The 19,734-nt window shown below is 40.6% G+C and overlaps 2 protein-coding genes across 5 annotated transcripts in view; both read left to right on the top strand.

Moving 5' to 3' along the window:
• FBXO30 (F-box protein 30) overlaps window positions 1-7,773 on the top strand; it is a 29,365-nt gene extending 21,592 nt beyond the window's left edge. For 2 of the 3 annotated variants that reach the window (XM_061624047.1, XM_061624048.1), the window contains exons 6-7: window positions 1,210-3,280; window positions 4,949-7,772. In XM_061624047.1, the coding sequence (XP_061480031.1) occupies window positions 1,210-3,280; window positions 4,949-5,152 (2,275 nt within the window). In that variant the 3' untranslated portion in view covers window positions 5,153-7,772. Of the gene's footprint in view, window positions 1-1,209; window positions 3,281-4,948 lie in introns of all 3 variants that reach the window. The other variant, XM_061624046.1, reaches the window with a different exon arrangement.
• Window positions 7,774-9,212: 1,439 nt separating this feature from the next.
• EPM2A (EPM2A glucan phosphatase, laforin) overlaps window positions 9,213-19,734 on the top strand; it is a 63,098-nt gene continuing 52,576 nt past the window's right edge. The window contains exon 1 of one of the 2 annotated variants that reach the window (XM_061624050.1): window positions 9,213-9,872. In XM_061624050.1, the coding sequence (XP_061480034.1) occupies window positions 9,608-9,872 (265 nt within the window). In that variant the 5' untranslated portion in view covers window positions 9,213-9,607. The remainder of the gene's footprint in view (window positions 9,873-19,734) is intronic. The other variant, XM_061624049.1, reaches the window with a different exon arrangement.

Genomic DNA, 19,734 nt, shown 5'->3' with positions numbered 1-19,734 from the left:
TATAAACAAAGGGGCAGCAAATTCTTCAACATATCCATAAACTGAACAGTAAGTCCCATTTTAGCTGCTATAAGCCAGAGAACTATGAGTTTGTGACTTCTTGGCTGGTATCCATATTCCACTTGAGACAGCCATTTGCATGGCAAACAACTTCTGGCACATGGAGTTTCAGTAAGAACTTGTGATGCAGCATGATTAGTTCCAATACAAAGTGATTCTGAGCACACGCTAGGCCAATGATGCATCCAGAGGAGCTCATCCATCCATCATGATCTGAGTTGTAGTTCTCATTCAGTAACTCATCAGAGTTCCAGTGTTAACCTGAGTGCACCACTGGTATTCTACACTAACTCTGGGGTGCAACTCTAGCCTTCACTACTAGCAGAATACTGTTAACTTGTACTACTGTTTGTTGTTTTTGTTGTCCTTGGTATCCATTTACTTTATAAGGACTGGAAATGTGCAGGTCTGTGGGGGAGAACAAGGAAAAATTCAAAAATTGGAAAATTTGGGGAACTAGGAAATACTTTCTCTTTTGGAATTAATTGAATGCTTTTCAAGACAAAATCTTACTCATTGTGTAATAATGTCTACAGCTTTAGCTTACAATAATACCTGCGTAGAGATTGCTCTGTAAATTCTTACAGATTGCTCTGTAAATTCATAAAAATGCCAAATTTTATAGACCAGGGTTTAAATAATACATTTTATGTTAAGCCTAAACTTATTTTTCTGTCTGATAACCCTCCCCCCCCCAGAAGTCAGAGAACAATATGTTTTCCCCATGGCTTAATTGTGGAAATTGTACATCTCTAGTAAATATACATACAGCTCTAGTGAGAAGAAATTGGGTTGCTGTGGATCTCTTCATGACATTCTATGGATCCTTCTGGTCCAAATGAGCTATGGATGCTGGATCATGTATAGTTGTAACCAGGGCAGAGATGCTGTGGCAAGTAAGATCTCCCTTGCTGGCAAATTTGAATCAGGATTCTGCTTGGATACATGCCGCTGTTCCTGGTACAGTCAAATCTGGCTTACATCTGGCTGGCTGAATCTGTGAAGTTATGGACTTTATATATGATATCCAAATTTCCTAAGTGCATACATGATGGACTGGGATGTTTTTTTTTATATGACCAAGAGAGTACTTTGCTACATTTGCTTATATTTACATTTTTTTTCTGGCTTATCTTCCTCTCTTTCTAGAGCTGAACTTGCCACGGTGGAAGAACATCAACATCAACATCTGCATTGTGTCAACTGTGTTAGTCGGCGTTGTATGACTAGACCAGAGGCTGGCATTTCCTGTGACTTGATTGGTTGCCCTTTGGTTTGTGGAGCAGTATTTCATTCATGCAAAGCTGCAGAGCATCGTCTTTTATGTCCACTTGAAAGAGTGCCTTGTCTCAACAGTGGCTTTGGCTGTCCATTTACTGTAGCCAGAAACAAAAATGCTGAACATCTACAAATTTGCCCTGCAAGTGTGGTATGCTGCACTATGGAATGGAATAGATGGCCTGTCAGTTACACCGACAGAAAATCTTACGAAAATCTTAGTAAAGATGTTGATGAAGTTGAACAGTTAGACATGGCTCTTGCCCTTCAAGATCAGCGAATGCTCCTGGAATCTCTTAAAGTAGCAAGTATGACATCAAAAACAGCTGATCAGGTGTCAAAATCCAGAGAACAGACTTCTGTTGCAAGTGCCCCAGACGCTGCACTTTCAAATGGCTTGATGCCTGTAGATGAAGAGTCATATAGCGCACTTTATCAAGCTACTTTGGAAACAACAAAAAGTTTAGCTACAGCTCTAGATATCCTGAACATTGCTACTAGAGACATAGGTATGTTAAGTTCGAAGCTTGGCATTTCACCATGTGAAACAAGTGAAGATTTTCAGACAAAAGAGCAAAATTGTAGTAGAGACCTGCATAAAGTAGAGCACGGCCATCTAGATGAAGATAACATAGGGGCAGTGGGTGGCATTCACTTGGATGTCTTGAGTCAAAATGTACAGTTAGAACAAAATGGCTCAAGTGACATTTGTTATGATGCCATGCAACAGTACAGTTTGAATATGGGACTTGATACCTCTTTATGCAATGGCTTTCATGTAGATAATACAGGGACAGATACACTGCAACAGAGTAAAGAACTAGGTATGTGTAATTCTGACCATTCCAATGTAGCAAATGGTGTATGTAATGCTTCTCATGTTGAAGCATTGAGTTCTCGCAACCCTATTCCTGTAATGATACAACTTAAGGATGAAATACCTCTGCATAGTTTGTCTAATGGCACTGTTAATCATGTATATCTGCCACATGACTGCAATGAAGAACTGATACAGAAGCAAATAGAACAAGACAGACTTAGAAACATAGATGTTTTTTCTTTAATTCCTCATCGTACCTACAATTTCCTTGCAAATCACTTCTTAGCTGCAACAAAGGAAGACAAAGCAGTAGATACATCAGATTTAGAAATAACAGAAGATCCTATGGGTCTTCAGGGAATAGATTTAATCACAGCAGCATTGCTGTTTTGTCTTGGAGATTCTCCTGGTGGTAGGGGAATATCCGATAGTCGTGTTATTGATGGAGATTGTGTTGATTTTGGGACTCAGACATTTTCTCTTCCTTCTGCAATCCTGGCCACAAATACAATGGTAGGGGAAATTGCTTCAGCCTCTGCCTGCGATCATGCAAATCCACAGCTCTTAAATCCAAGCCCTTTCCAGACTCTTGGCCTAGGCTTGGTACTAGAATGTGTGGCTAGATACCAAACAAAGCGTTCACTGTTTACATTCGTTTGTGGACAATTGTTTAGACGAAATGAATTCTCTTCACATTTTAAGAATGTACATGGTGATATTCATGCTGGCCTAAATGGCTGGATGGAACAGAGATGTCCTCTGGCTTATTATGGATGTACATACTCTCAGCGCAGATTCTGTCCTTCAACACAAGGGGCAAAGATTATTCATGATCGGCATCTTAGGTCGTTTGGAGTTCAGCCTTGTATATCTACTGTGCTGACAGAGCCTAAGAGATGCTGTTTAGGACTTCGTAGTGACCATCTGAGTAATCTTCCTTTTGAAGTTCTACAACATATTGCAGGTTTTCTAGATGGCTTTAGTTTATGTCAGCTTTCACGAGTGTCACGGTTAATGAGGGATATATGTGGAAGCTTACTACAGGCACGTGGAATGGTCATACTGCTGTGGGAAAAGAGGATGTATCCAGATGGAAGTTCTTCATGGCAAATAAAAGAAAAGGTTTGTATGAATAACTCTCCATGAAACTTTCATCTCTGTTTTGGAATTGGCATGTTCTTTTGTTTAGGGCAGTGGTTCTTAACCTGGGGTGCGAGATACTTTTTCTAGGGGTGCGAGGCATTGTTCAAGAGATTTTAAAAATTCATTTAAATAGAAGTAGAAAATTAACTATACAATCAAAGATTTTGGAAAACTTAAAATTAAAAAATGCATGGTATTTTTTCAGGGGGTGCGAGAGCATATTTTGGAAATCCAAGGGGTGCTGGCAGTGGAAAAGGTTAAGAGCCACTGGAGGGGTTGAGGTCTCCTAAGACTGGTGGATCTCCACCACCACCTATGAAGATAAAACAGTAGTAAAGAAAAGTAAGAACTATACTTTTTGAACAGGAGGCCTCCAGTGATCCATTAACCCCCAAGCTGTGGTGCCTGCCCAATGCCCAAACACTAGTTGTGACAAAGATAAATAACATGAGTATGAAAGCAAAGAGGAGTAACAAAAATGTTTGCGGTGAGGAAGGCAATGGGTACTTTGGAACCCAGGTCAAATTCTTTTCTAGTGAACACCTACAGCACATAAAACAAGCAGATAATAGGGAGGGTAAATGATGAAAACATAGGAATTAGCATGCTAACTGGTCAGAGGCAAGACCGAGGCTGACATATGGCCAGGGCAGTGAGAGTGATGCTGGATAAGCCAAGTGGCTGTCCCTCTTATTGCCTGTTTTCTAGTGCTGGACACAATGTATGGTCCTGCCTGAAGCAGGAGCAGAATTTATAGTGAGCTAATGGTTATGTCAGTCAGCGCAGGCTACAAACTTCTTAAGCCCAACAGCTCTCTCCAGCAACAAAATGTAAATGTGGCCCTAATAAATATTTTTAGATGGGCTATCTCTGTAAGGCTAGCACTGTTGGTATAAAACAATTGTAGACTTAAAAAAAACTAGTTTAAGAGAGTGCTCTTACAAATTTTGTAATTAAGAATTTTTAATAATACACTTTTTTGATTATGCTTTTCAGTCAAGATTGGTTTTCAGTGCAACCTACAATTAAAATCCAATACAATTAAAACTGCAAGAGAAGTCCAGGGTAGATGTTTTCTGCTCACTATTCTAGCATTGACTTTTTCTTGCACGTTGAGTTGCTCATGTCATAGCTTTTGCTGCTAAGCTTATTGGTTTGATGCAGATAAAAATGCTTCCCGATTGCCAAACCATGGTGGTTTGGTTGGGAACATCTCACAGGCTTAAATGCCAACAAGGGAACATCCCCTCCCATTTTCACTTTTCAAGGTAACATTGGTGTTACCAACACTTTTTAAACCAGAACTTGCATACCTTCATCTGACTGTATTTTTAAACTTGGTTGGGCACTAGCTGGTTAGTGAGAATGTCAGTTGCAGGTGCAATGTTAGCTGTAGTTACCTCCAACACTGAAAAGGAGGGTGAGCAGCAGTCCTGATCATCAAACTGTAGCTTGGTGATCAGGAAGCCTTTGGTCTGCAACAAGCCATTGTACTGTCTTATGTACGTGGGATTTTGTGCTTATTGCTGTTCTATCATGCACTTAATAGTTGGGTACAATTGTGCTACTAAACACCCTTTTATTGCAGTCTTTGAACCTTAGAAAGCAGAACTATATGCACTTTGTTAAGAAAAAAATATTTTCTAGGTGTGGCGATTCAGCACAGCTTTTTGTACTGTAAACGAATGGAAATTTGCTGACATTGTAAGCATGGCTGACCATATGAAGAAATGCAGTTTTAATGCTGTAGAAAGACGAGAAGAGGCTGTGCCACTGCCATGTATGTGTGTCACACAAGAACTTACAAAAGAAGGACGGTCATTGCGCTCTGTTTTGAAACACGTACTTTAAACATGAAGAATTTACTCTAATTGCACATACACTCAAGCACCTGATGTAACCTCTGTGTAATACTTTGTGACACTTTATTAATTTACTAAATACAATTTCTTGGTAAATCTACTCTGTCATTATGTACATAATGTTTTGAAGTGGCATTTATTTTTTATAATACTGTCTGGTTAGAATTAATAAAAGCTGCCTTAATGTTTGAAACTATGGAACTTGCTGGACAGGGTAGTTTATATAAAACTTGTATCATCTGTAAACTTTTCGTTACGGATTTCTCTGACTTACAGTGTCCGTTTCTTTTTATTGACTTCTAGAGGTCTGTACATTCAGACAGGAACTCAGACTGTGATAGACAGGAATCTGACCAAACAACATAGGTATTTGGTCTCTTGGCAAATTAAAATACCAGTTAAAAGCTGAATGCTACTTAGCATTTTGCAGTGCGTAACTTGAAGAATCTTTTCATTCTTTAAAGATTGCTGTGCTCATTTAAGCTGACTCAGTTTCTAGTTGCGATTTATATAGGATGGGTGCTTTTAGTGTTGATGCAAATGAATAGGGGGCACAGTCTACAACTCTTTGAAGTTGGTAACAAAACTCCTGATTTTAATGGAGCAGAATTGCATAACTGAATTCTGACTTGCAGATTTGCTTCAATTACACGCTTTGATGGTCAGCATAGGCTGCTGCTGCTAACAGTCTGATGCACGGCTGGGTAGCCATTGGCCCTCCAGATGATGTTGGACTCCAGTTCCCATCAGACCTATGGCTGATGATCAGGGATGATCGGAATTGTAGTCCAGCAAAGGTTTCCTAGCCCTAGTCTAATGGAACAAAATGTAATTTTATTTTAATCTTTATTGTACACCTGGACTACCATTTTGGGTTAATAAATTTTCTCCTTTTATTGGTTTAGACTGATAAAAGATGAACTTGAAAAAAAAATTCCTGTTGCAAATTAGCTATTTTAGATTAGATTCATACGTCTAATTTTAGATTCATATATTCAATGAAGGGCTTGTTTTTGGTATTGACGTAACACATCTTATTGTCAATATGTCTACAGTGTACTACATGCTTCTAGGCTATTTTAAATCATATAGGACTCTGATTCTGAGCACACTCTGAAGTTAGTTCCCCTGAAATTTGGAATTTGCTTCTAAGCAAATGCTTTTAGGATAGAGGTGTCATGCCATCTTTATAAGATGAGAACCCATTCATTGCACAGAGCATATCTTAAATGTATGTTCATCTATATAATATTTTTCCATAGTCTTCCATAATGAGGACGTTGTGTTGAATGTTTACTGAAATTGAGAATGCCTTTAACTATACTACCATAACTCAGTTTTCATACTTCATACTGCTAGTTTGAACTTGGTGCCATAGAGTAACAGACCAATATTGTATTAATGAAATAGGGAATTTCCATTTTGAAAAGATTGTTATAGAAATAGCTTTATTTAGAAAGTTTATAATGAAGTCATTTAAATACTTGATCCAAGTGTCCGTATGTTCAGCATATATGAATCCAGGCTGGAAAATAATTGCCTTTTTCATAACAAGTTGCCCCATTTAAAACAAAAACAAAACAAACTCAGCCTCATTCTCTCATGCCATATAGTGAATATAATGTGAATGCTTGCTCAGCATAGCTGCTTTCTGTAATGCCTGGATCTTGGGATCAGTTAACTATTCTCACAAAGCTGCCTTTTCCTTTGAAGGGTCTGGAGGAGAATTTTCCTTTAATCCTGCATAATTTTTCTTCAATTAATAGAAGAATATTTTGAATTGTAGTTATTTGAATAATAGAGGTCATCGTTATACTAGTTTTGTTATTTGTAAATGCATGTATGTTACCCTACAATCAGGACATCACTAATCCTCAGATGTAGGATATATTTTCTTCAGTTTGTGGGAAGTTCCTATTCTAAAAAAAAAAAAAGGATGTCAGCTGGAAATAACCGAGAATGACCATTCCACAGGTTTTAGAAGCTGCTTCTGTATACACTAATCTTTAACCATCTTACCAGTGTATACTGTAGTATAAATTTGGTATGGGTAGGGATATTTTAAATATAGAGGTGGACAGAAATATGTCTTGGCCTCTTTAAGGGGAATACTATAACCACTGTAACCATAGAGGCCTTCTGAAAGAAGACTTTCTAGCTCCAAAGGTACAGTTGTACCTGTGGTGAAAATTGGTTCATCTTTTCACATTTAGCATTTTGATCACTTCATTTTCAATACTATGTGCATTTTTACTTTCAATTCTAGATACTGTGGGTTTTTTAAAAAGTTTAATCCAGAGCTATTAACACATCAATGCTGTAAAGAATTGTTTGGTACACTCTTCTGGGTTTAGAATACAATGCAAATCTAGGATATCAGTATTCCATACTGCTATGCAGTTTTTAAACAAAACAGTGGTATGTACTTTGTCAGTACTTGACTTTTTCTCCTGTACTTTACCTTGCATTTTAAATGTACATCAGCTCTACCCTAGTACTTTGTTTCAGTTGGTTGTCTTTACTTCATATTCTCAGCAATTCCTTTCTCTTACCAACTCAACACTACCACTTTAAATGTTTTCAGTTAATGTTGTTTTTTGCAATGTCTGTCATAATCTTAATAAAATGTATTTGCCATTTCTCTTGAGTGCATGCTTTTTCCTGTTGATCTAGGATGATCTGTTTTGTGTTAATGAGCTTTGTGCTGATGTTGTATTAAAGGCCATAGCTTGGTGGTGAAGAGTACCTGACAAGTAACTCAATGGTAGAGCATTTGCTTCCTGAGCTCAAGATTCAAGGTCCAGTCCCCAGCATCAGCTGATTTTTTAAATCTATACTGACCGACAGCAGAACCCAAGGGCTGGGAGTTCCCTGTCTAAGACCCTGGAACTCTGTTGTCAGTCACTGTAGATAAAAACTGTCTCAATGGATCAATAGTCTGACTCAGTACACAGCAGCTTCCTAGGTTCCTATTAAATGAAGTTGGGACAGTTTTTACAAAGATGCTAATTGCAATCATGTTCTTAGAAAGCAAACCATGAGCTTTCTGGACATGAGAGGTGTATAAAGTAATAGGCCATTAAGCCATCATTTTTGTTGAGATCTAAGTAGCAGGTCCAACCTCCAGCAGTCTGATGCATTTCTGTCTCCCTTCCCATTCTTATACAATGTGTTTGCCATATTCCAAGGACAAAGTTTCAGTATTTTCTAATGAATACCAAGGTTACTGATCTGTTCAAATGACCAGAGTGCTACTTTGGCCAGAGCAGCTGATGAATATCTGTACAGATGTACAACTTTACACTTTATCCTCAGTTCAGACTGTTTTAAAAAAGTTGTTTAAAGACAGTATAATTGTTTTTATCTCCTAAAAAAAGCCTGACATTTGGGGCAAGAAATGCTACACATGAGCCTCAAGGTAGTCTATTGAGTGGTGTGGATGAGCGGCGTTCTGGTGTGTACTACAGATGAGGAGGCACAGCGACTCAGCCTGCCAGGCAGCTTTTTTGTAGTGGGGTACCTGTCCATGCTTTCTTTATCCCCATCCCTCGCTTAAGGTGTGGTAGTGGATGCCTGCGCTGTGTGGGTTCAATGATGTCTGCATCACTTACGTACTCCCCTGGCCAACAGGGCGCTCCTGCCTTTGTTCTGTGTGACCAAATACATGTAGGTGAAAATGAGTTACAAGCCCAGCCGCTGTCCAGAGAAGGCCCTAACTCCATGAGTGGCAGGGTATCTGCTTCGCATTTACGAGACCCCAGGTCAATCCCCGGCATTTTCAGCTACGGTTGAGACGGACTGCTGGTCTGAAACCCTGGCCAATCGCAGCTTCCTACGTACGAGCGACAAGGACTAGCTACCTTCTCTCGCCCCTTCCCTTCACTGTGCCCCATCACCACCGCCGAAGCGAGCCTGTCAACGACGGCTCCTACTTTCTGCGGAGGAAACAAGCGTGTGACGCGATGGTTGTTCCTCCGCTCGCCCGCCTTCCTTTCGTGGGCGGCCTACCGAACCTTACGGCGCCTCCCCCCTACCCAGAACCAGGCACCTGACCTCTTTTCGAGAGGCACTCATACTCTGGGAGCTGCCAACAGCAGAGGAGCGCGGATTGAGCACACGAGCGCCCTTTAACGGCTCCCTGAAATGTTCCGCCTCAAGACGTTGCTCGCCCTCTCCAGTTCGAAAAAGATTTCTCGTTTGGACTGGCCACCCCATGTCATATGATTTACTTCGTCCACTCCTCCGCCTCCTCCCTTCAAACTCGCCCTCGATTCCCTTTTCGGGTAGAGTACTGCTGGGCAGGACCTCACGCCGGCACCAGTGACATCGCAGTCGCTCGGCAGCGAAGGCACGATTCGCTCCCCTAGCGGTGGTGTAAGGAGAGCCCTGCCCCACACGTATTCCTTCTCTACTGTTCCTAGTTTCTGCCGGGCCGAATCTTGCCATGCTGTTCCGTTTCGGAGTGATCGTGCCCGCCCGGCTAGCCGAAGGCGGCACAGCGCTGTGCGTGTCGGGCTCTCGGCCTGAGCTAGGTCAGTGGAACCCCAAGCAGGCGCTGGCTATGAAACCGGCACGACCATTGGCTCCTTTGCCCGCTCAAGAACCGGTCCTGTGGCTGGCGGAGGTGGCGCTGCCCGAAGACGAGGCTGCGGACACATTCTGGTACAAGTTCCTCAGACGGCACGAAGCAGGAGACGCGGTCTGGGAAGGTAACGGGCCCAAAGGTCTCCTGCTTCCCCTCCCACGCGTCTCTTTCGTGCGTGCGTGCGACGGGGTGTGTGGCCATGGCTGCCACTCTCGATGAATGCCGGCAATTGCTGTTGTATGTGTTGTGGGTAGCGCATGCGCGCATGGCGACGTAGCGTTCTTGCAGCAGCACAGCAGCGAAGCTGACTCATTATTATATAATAAAATCTGTATGTTTTATACAACGTTTTAACTCGGGATAACTCATAAATGCCGCAAGTCTTTTTTCCTAAACCGTGAGGTTGCACCCAAGCCTGCTGAGCCTTCCCTCTTGTGTGTGGATGGTGCTTTTTGCATACAAACAGGCCGGCACACGGAAAATTGAGATCATTGTTAACAAACGGAGGGAATGATTGCTGAGATTGGTGGCAGGGTGATTGAGTTCAGTGGTCCTGAGGTATCTGGGTTTAGCTTATAATTACCAGGGGATATTAACAAGGGGTATCGATGACGGGTACACAGATGTACTGGTGCAAATTTGCTAAAGGCAAAATGGAAAGAAGGCAGCTCCTTTGAAGTCGGATAACATTAACCAAGATTTAGGGAAGAAAACAGTCACTAAAACAGCCTGTGGCTATGTGTCTTTGGGGAAGAGCAAAAGACCCAGTAGGCTGTACTATGAAAACCTTAAGATACTGCTGGAAAGGTGCAGAAGTAGCTGCACTGGAAACTCTTTCTCAAGGGTTACAGTGCAACCCTATACATGAAAATCCAGCGCAGTGTTGGCATCTCCTCAAGTCTTCCTCCTGTCCAGCATGGGTAGAAATGTATGGTGGGACAGAGATTATTATTATTTAATATTAATTAATTAATTAAATTTATATCTCACCCTTCCCAGTAGGAGCCCAGGGCGGCAAGCAAAAACACACCTAAAACATCTTAAAATCAAAAGACTTTAAAATATATTAAAATAAAATATCTTTTAAAATATCTTAAAAAACAATTCCAACACAGACACAAACTGGAATAAGGTCTCTACTTAAAAGGCTTGTTGAAAGAGGAAGGTCTTCAGTTAGGAACCAAAAAGATAACAGAGATGAAGTCTGTCTAATATTTAAGGGGAGGAAATTCCAAACGGTAGGTGCCACTACACTAAAGGTCTGCTTCCTATGTAGTGCAAAACGGACCTCCTGATAAGATAGTATCTGTGGGAGGCCCTCACCTGCAAAATGTAGTGATCGACTGGGTATATAAGAGGTAAGTTGATCTTTCAGGTGTCCTGGTCCCAACCTGCTTAGGGCTTTGTACATCAAAACCAGAATCTTGAACTTGTCCTGGTAGCTAATGGGCAGCCAGGGATGGGACTTCTGATCTACTCAGGTGTGCTTGTATGTGGTTTGTGCAAAACGGGAAATCTTGGAGTTTGCATCAGTATTTCTGAAAGGAGGAAAAAAAGGGCTGTTGCTTGTGCAATTAATCCACAATGAGACGATGAGAAAGGTATACCTGCAAATGGCTTACTGGGTTTATATTGCCCTCCTCACAGTTCATGATACCGTATCACATTACAGTCCAGGGCTTAATAGTAATAATGGAGTTGAGGATATAGTTTACATACTGCAGCCTCCAGACAAAAATGTCAATGGATTACTGTAGTTAAGGAAGTAGCAGTGACTTACAGCACCAGAGCAGAAACTTAACAGTCACGTTGTTTTAATGTTGCATTAGCCTAATGGACATAAAAGACATTCTCTTTTACAGTTCAGTATTTTTACTTGCACCTTGAGAGTAGCAAAGTATGTGACTGAAAGTTGCATCATATACAGTTAATATTTAGCAAAGGCATATAGTATACAGCTACACTATCTGGTATTTCTTTGGAATTGGCCTGTATTGCCATAACATTTCAAAACCAGGTGTTATTTTAAACCCCATAAAACACTTGAAGATGCTCATTATGGATAGTGTGTGTATATAAATAGTAATGTATAATGATAATAAAAATTAATATTTTCAGCTTATAATTGTATAGAAAAGCTTGACAGTTTTGGAAATGAGTAGGGAGAAGACTTGGTGTGGCTAAAACGGATGACATACTTGGAAGGCAAAATGTACCAGAGTATTGAAGTTGTATTAAAATTAGCTATGGATTGCTGTTGCTCTTGGTTCATAAGGGATCTATGGGAGTAGCTGAGGGTCTTCCTGTTACATCACAAAATGTCAGTAATTTCAGAAAGTATGCATGTTTAACTTTGTAGCAGATTATTTCCGTGTAGTGGCAGTAAAATGAAATTATGACAGTTAGGAATTCTATAGTTATTTTATTTTATACCATTCACACAACAAACATTATGTCAAGAACCTGCTGTTTTACTCAGAGATTACAGACACAGGGTAGTATTTAATACTAGACCTACTCAGAGAAGACCCATTGAACAGACATGGCTAACTTAGGCTCACTAATTTTAGTAGGTCTACTCTGAGTAGGACAACTGAACACAAGCCATTCCCTTTATCAACATCCAGTTTGAATGACATTTTGAGTTGCAGAACAGCTTGTAATGGGACATATTCATTGCTTGTCATATGAATCAGAGTTTCTGGAGATGATTTTAATGAAGATTCCTTATATTATAATGATAGAACATGCCAGCAGTACAGTGTTTTTGGAATCCAAATCAATAAACTTTAAATATTGATTCTGAGTAGCATATTTAATTTGGGTCTCTAGACCTGTAGAGCGCATCTCTCCAAACTTGTGACCTCTAAAGAAGGTTTTACTGAGATTCATATATTTCTAGAGAAGGGCAAGTGTAATGTCTTGCTCCCTGTCCTCTCGTCCCTTTTTTACTTCTCTCCAGTTTTTTTTCGATCTCAAGATAAAATAACTAAAACATTTATATTCTACTCCCACTAGATGTCAGTATTTGACCTGAGAATTGAAAATTCTCGGTTCTACAGGACAGCGTCATGAGAGCTTAATGACTTTGAAAGTCTATGAAAATCTATCCATTGTTTATGTTGCTGATGGAAAAAGGCGAAATAAAATTTGCACATTTCAGTCTTGTCTAAGAAGTCATGGAAGGGAAGGAACATTAACTAGATATTGACTGCTTAGTATTTTTTTTGAAAAATAACAAAGATTTAATTTCATTCTTTTTGCTGAGCGGAATGTAATGCTTTCAGGTGTATGGATTCTTTTTGGATATGAGTGACCAGAAATAAACATGAACATAGAATGATAGTTTTGTTTTTATGAAACTGCATTAAACACATGATTCTAATTTGTACTATGATACATGAGTGGGCAGGCACCAGCCTTGTCAAACTTACTCTGTTTTTCTAGGACTTCAAGATTTACAAATTGGAGGCAGGTACTAAAAGATACACAACTATAATTAAGAATAGGGTGGCTCTGGCTATATTTTAAACCTGGGATTTTTTCCCCAGTTCCAGTACTGAACTAAGCTCATAGTTTCTTAATATAAAGGTTGACTTCTGGTTAGTTTTCTTCATTTCAGCAGTCTAATTTAGGTAGAAAGTGTTGTTTCATTGTTGCTGTTGCTAAAAAATTGGGAGTCATAAATCCTTGCAGATCTACTGCAAATCACCAAGGGATCTACCAGTAGATCCCAATCTACCTTCTGCCCACCCCTGATGTATAATATTTGAATGTTGTGAAATCAAAATACTACATAGATTGATCAGTCTTCTATGGGGTAGTTTACTGGTATGGTCCGAACCCCCTCCCTCTCCATTTTGTGCTCCATTCATAGGCTGTGAAGGCAGTAGAGGCATACTGGAGATTTTCAGGGATGCAGGCAAAATTGAGGAAGTGAAACTCACTACCACAGTCCAAAACTGCCATATTATGGTTTTCTTGTATTTAACAAAATGTATATACTGCTTGATTCAATTGCAGCCAGTGATGGCTGGTGCTCACTGGAAGTGGTGGGGCAGAAGGAAAAGCCAACTAATTCTAGTTTTGTCCTTCTCCTCCTCCTTGCTGAGTTGTACAAGGGCAACACTGGAACTAAGGAAAAGGAAGCTAACACCCAGTCCCGCCACACTCTGGACTGGAAGCAAGTAATAAGGCAGGCAAATGAGTACAGGCTGAGGGCAGCACCCCATTTGTCACAATGGACTAACCTCCCCCGACTGTAGCAAAACCTCTAAGTGGTTTACAAGAAATTTTAAAATCATCAATAAACAGTTAAAAACAGGTAATTAGCAGCAAGCTAAAAAGAGATTAAAACACGTCAACATCTACATGTCAGGATAGGCTTCATAGGATGTTATGTGTCTGGATCACATAACTTCATGCCGGGGACGGGTGGGATGGCTGTTGGTAATAAGAGCTCCAGCAGCAGTGGAGCATTTTGCCCTCTAGCCCTGAATTTTGCCCTACACACAACTCCCGAAAATTGTCAGGAATGCATTCCATTTTATGTAAGCATATTTGTATGTGCCAATATAGACATTGTCTAGAGATTCCCTAGTGTTGGTTCTGGACTCATCACTGCATTGCAGGAGTCTTGCTTACATGATTAGAAAAATGACAACAAATCAAACAGCAAGAATCTGTTCTAGATGGGGTTGCACTCCCCTAAAGGATCAGGTTTGTAGTCTGGGGATGCTTATTGATCCAACATGGTCTTTAGAAGCTGAAGTGATCTCTGTGGTTTCAAACTTCAGCTGATATGCCAGCTGCAACCTTACCTGGATGGAGATACCTTGGGCATAATTATACATGTTCTGGTAACTTTCTGTTTAGACTATTGTGATGAGCCATATGTGGGGTTGCCTTTTAAAATAGTCCAGAAATTGCAGTTGATCCAGAATAGGGCTTCAAGATTATTTGGTGAGATTGGACAGTTTGACCATATTACGCCTGTGCTTTGTCAGCTGCACTGGCTCCCAGTCCATTTCTGGGCCAAATTTAAAGAGCTGGTTTTAACCTTACACTAAACATTTTGGGACAAGGCTATCAGTTTTCTATGTAGCCTCCCCCATTTTTAATGGTTGTATATTTTACTTAACTTTTACTTAATTTATTGTAAGCTACCCAGACATCTTTATGCTGTGGGGTGGCCTGTGAATGTCATAAGTATATAAATATCATAATGTCGGGCAGCTGCATGAAAAATATTGTGTCCAAGTTTGGCCATCTCTTCTCAGAAAGGATATAGAGCTAGAAAAGCTATCACAGTTGCAACTAAAATGAAATGACATCTTCTCTAGGAAGACAGATAGACAGTGGTGCTTTGCAGCTTCAAAAAAAGACTTAAAAGGTGAGGCAGGGGTATTTATGAACGAACATTTTTAGTTGCTGTATATGTTAGTGTTTCTGCTATAAATTAATTATTTACTACATTGTTTATATATAAATCACTTATTTTTACTTTTTGTTCACCACTCTTGCATCTGTTGGATGAAAGGAGGTATACAAAATGTTTTAAATGAATAATCAATTAGGTAACATACCAGTTGGCTCTACAGGGAGACACAATATACATTTTTGAAACTACAAAGTGTTTCTCAGACTCGCTGGGTTATCTCCACTGGTGGTTTTGCACTAACAGAAAGTACTTCTACTAGCACAAGGCAGGATTGCACATTTTCACTAATCGGCGGGCATGAAAGTGATGCATGGGAGGGGGAGCAGGAGACCTGAGTCCCCGTTACCTTCCCAGACTGCGTCTCCTGCCTCATGCTGTCTGAGGAACTTGTACCGGAACGTGCCCGCAGTCTCGTCTTCGGGGAGTGCCACCTCTGTGAGCCAGAGGACCGGTTCTTGAGCGGGCAAAGGAGCCAATGGTCGTGTTGGTTTCATAGCCAGCTCCTGCTTGGGGTTCCACTGACCTAGCTCAGGCCGAGAGCCCGACACGCACAGCGCTGTGCCGCCTTCAGCTAGCCGGGCGGGCACGATCACTCCGAAACGGAACAGCATGGCAAGATTCGGCCCGGCAGAAACTAGGAACAGTAGAGAAGGAATACATGTGGGGCAGGGCTCCCCTCACACTGCCGCTACCCACTGTAGTTCTCCCCCCCAAAAAACCAACTTTCCCCCCAAAAAGGTCTGGGCAGCAGGGGGCAGGATTATGCAAGCATAGGTGCTTTCCATTAGTGCAAAGCAACCACCGGATACAAGCCTGTATTAGGAAACCCTTAGTGGTGTATTCCGGGCAGGCAAAAGAAAGTGCTGCTTCACACAGCAGCTAATTCACAAGACATGGTGATAGCCGTTAACTTTCAAGACAGAATTAGGTAAATTCACAGGGGAGGGATCCATGAATGGCATTAATATGAATGGCATTAGCCATGACAAACAAAGGAGTTTGCTGTGACAAATGATATTTGCTGAGGAAAACAGTAAGGAGTGGCCGTCCTGCAATAATACTTAGGAGCTTCTGGGAGGCATCTTGCTGGGCTAGACAGACCTTGGCCTGGACAATTCTTTCTTCTTAAACAACACTGAGTTAGTCCTCTTAAGGCAGTTCAGACCCCTGGTCTATCCAGTTCAGTACCGTCTGCACTGTCTGGCAGGGTCTCAGAAAAAGTCTTTCCTAGCATTATCTGGAGATGCTGGGATTGATCCTTGGATCATTTCCATGTAAAACGTGTGCTCTGCCACTGAGCAAAAGTCCCTCAAGCCTTTGATTTTACCTTTCCAATCCCCAATAGACCAGTTGTAAATCAGAACAGTGGGAAAGACTTGCACAGCACAAATCTAGGCATTTCACTGTGTTTCCACATTAAGTGTATATAGAATTGTAGCCTTATCTCTACCCCCACTTCCCCCTTCCTCGCCACCCTGACATCTGCAATTATCTTTGTTCTGTTCCTGGTTCACATTCTCCAAATTAAAATTCTGGATTCCTCTGTGTTTGTGTGAATAAAACTTATACTTAATATAGAAATGCTTCCAGTAATATTGTGCAAGATCCGTGGAAGAAGCAACAAGTTTTTAACTGATCTGATGAGAAAAAATAAGCACATTCAGGATAGCAAGTGGATATCATTTCCCCATGTTTACTGATGAAGCAACTAAAAGAGATTAAGACATGATTAGCCATTGAAAGGCAGGAAGCAGATATCATACAGTTTTGTAATGTGCATTTGCATCTTTAGCAATTTGATATGCTAGGGCTGTAGAAATGTCAGGGAAAATGGACATGAAAAACCAAGTAGGCTAGCTGCCAAGAGGTCTGAGCCATCTCTGTTTAGATGAGGAAGGCTCACCATGTCCATAGCTCTATACTGTAACAATCAATGCCAATTCAGTCTTGCTTGGATTACTGTAATGCGCTCTATGTGGGGCTGCCCTTGAGGTTGGTCCGGAAGCTGCAGCTGGTGCAAACTGGAGTACCGCGACTGCTCACTGGGGCAGAGTATCGCCAACATGTCACTCCGCTGCTGAAAAAATTGTACTGGCTGCCCATTGACTAGCTACCAGGCTAAGTTCAAGGTTCTAGTTTTGGTGTACAAAGCCCTGCACAGATTGGGACCAGGATACTGGAAATACTGTCTTACCCCTTATATACCCAGTTGATCACTGCACTCTGCAGGTGAGGACCTCCTGCAGATACCATCTTATCAGGAGGTACGTTCCCCACAATGTAGGAAGTGGACCTTTAGTGTAGTGGCACCTACCCTTTGGAATTCCCTCCCCTTAAATATTAGACAGGTGCCATCTCTATTATCTTTTTGGTGCCTACTAAAGACCTTTTTCTTTCAACGAGCCTTTTAAGTAGAGACCTTATCCCAGACTATGTCTGTGTTGGAATTGCTTTTTAAGATGTTTTCAAAGCTTTTTTAAAAAAGATGTTTTTAAAGATGTTTTGTTTTAATGTATTTTAAAGTCTGTTTTTATGATGTTTTAGAGTGTTTTTACAGTTTTTGTTTGCCGCCCCAGGCTCCTACTGGGGGGAAAGGTGGGATATATATCTAATAAATAAATAAATAAATAAATAAATCAGCTAGAAATTTTATTTTATTTATTTATTTATTTATTTATTAAATTTATATCCCGCCTTATGGCCAAAAGGCCCTCAAGGCGGCTTACAAAAACATGAATATAACACATCATAAAGCATAAATACAATAATGCAATTCTCAAAATTAAATAACAAATAACATTATTAAAAGAAAAGAAAAAACATTTAAATGTGTCACAATAAGAGAACCAAACACTTTATAAAAAGGCCTAGATAAAAATCTTCAAAGAAATTATACCTTGAAGTGCAATAAGTGGACCTCAATCAGTATTCCATGACTTTTCTTTTTCATTGTAATGCAAGACCACAGAAAGTAGGAAGTGATTTATCTGAATCTCTCTAAAAAAAGGCCTTGTTTTAGAAAACATCAAGACAGCTAAGTTGTATTTTTAGCTCCCCAAGTAATGTCACACTTTCATGAGTCTCTTTGTAAATCTGTCTGTCTGCCTTTCTTCCAGAATCTTTTAGATCCAGAATCTAAAATATTGTAAATACTTTGTGTGGCAGGACCTCCTCTTTGGAACTCCTTGACTATTAGCACCAGGCAGGTACCTTCGCTGTATTCTTTTTGCTGCCTGCTTAAACTGTTTTGTTTAGGCAAGCCTAACCACACACATAGATGTTGATGTGTTTAAAACCTTTTAGTCTGTTGTTGTTTTAATTCTTTTTAAAATGTTTGAATTACTGGTTTCTTACTGTTTTATTGGTAATGTTAATTTTTTTGTAACCTGCTTAAAAGTTTTCTACAATCAAGTGGTATATAAATTTTATTAAATATAAATATAAAATAAAAATATAAATAGTTACACTTTTCCCAGAGTTTATTCAGATACATTTAGGTGCTGAACAGCATTGCTAGTTTCATACACTGTTACCTGGATTTGAACAGCAATCCACCTTCCTTAATATGACCCGTTAGCTTTCAGCCTTTGAGTTACACACCACCACAAAGCTTAAAGATCTTTATCATTTCCTTTGCCATTCTTATTAATCATTTTTTTCTTTTTTGTACATAATTCTGTCATTTTCCTCCATATCTGGAGCGGGCAGTGAGAGAGCCAAGTTCTGACACCAAATTATTGAAGGTGCTAAAGGATTGTGAAGTGCTCTAAAAGATGCCTCCAAACTGAGTGGAAGGGCATTAAAATGGCAAATGTGGTTCAATGCGAGCAAGTGTAAAGTGAAGAACATTGGGGCAAAACATCCTAACTTCATATATACCCTAATGGTGTCTGAGCTGGTGGTGACCAACAACAAAACAGATCTTGAGGGCATAGTGGGTGGCTTCATGAAATGTCCTGATCCAGGTGGTGGCCCAAGCAAGGTAGAGATCAGTAGGCCCAAGATTTTGAAACAGATGGCAAGTAAGGCAATGCAAGGCCAAGACCTTGGATAGGGACCAAGATGCTGTTTCTGGACCACAGTTAGCAGTCCTGTAGCAGAAAGAGAAAATACAAGTTGTTTCCATGGTGTCTTGGAGCAACTGACACAGCTTTTAGTCTGGGCTAGATGCACAAGATGGAAGCCCCATCCCCTGAGTGCTGTTTCTGGCCATTTAAAGGATCAGTACCTTTTTCTGCAGCTATTAGATTTTTCTAGGCAGTAGGGTGTGGAGTTTGGGGACCACCTTGGGGAAGCTCCTCAGAGTTTGCCTGATACTCCAAGGAGTCTGTGGTCCCATCATTGGAGTCTGGTGGCAAAGGTATCTCCTTAGGCTTCAGGAGATGAGATGCATGCTACAGTCAGTGCCAGCAGGTTCACATGGGAATGACACGCACACAAGCAACATGTAGCTAATAGTGCTGACAAACATCCATTGGAATAGCAGATGCAGTCACAATCTAGAAAATTGAATTTACATACAGCCTTGCCCGTGCCAGGTGCAGTG

This window comes from Rhineura floridana, chromosome 4, assembly GCF_030035675.1.
Source record: "Rhineura floridana isolate rRhiFlo1 chromosome 4, rRhiFlo1.hap2, whole genome shotgun sequence".
In the NCBI taxonomy this organism is placed as follows: Eukaryota; Metazoa; Chordata; class Lepidosauria; order Squamata; family Rhineuridae; genus Rhineura; species Rhineura floridana.
The sequence above is the reverse complement of the archived record's forward strand: the minus strand, read 5'-3'. Positions and strand labels throughout refer to the sequence as shown.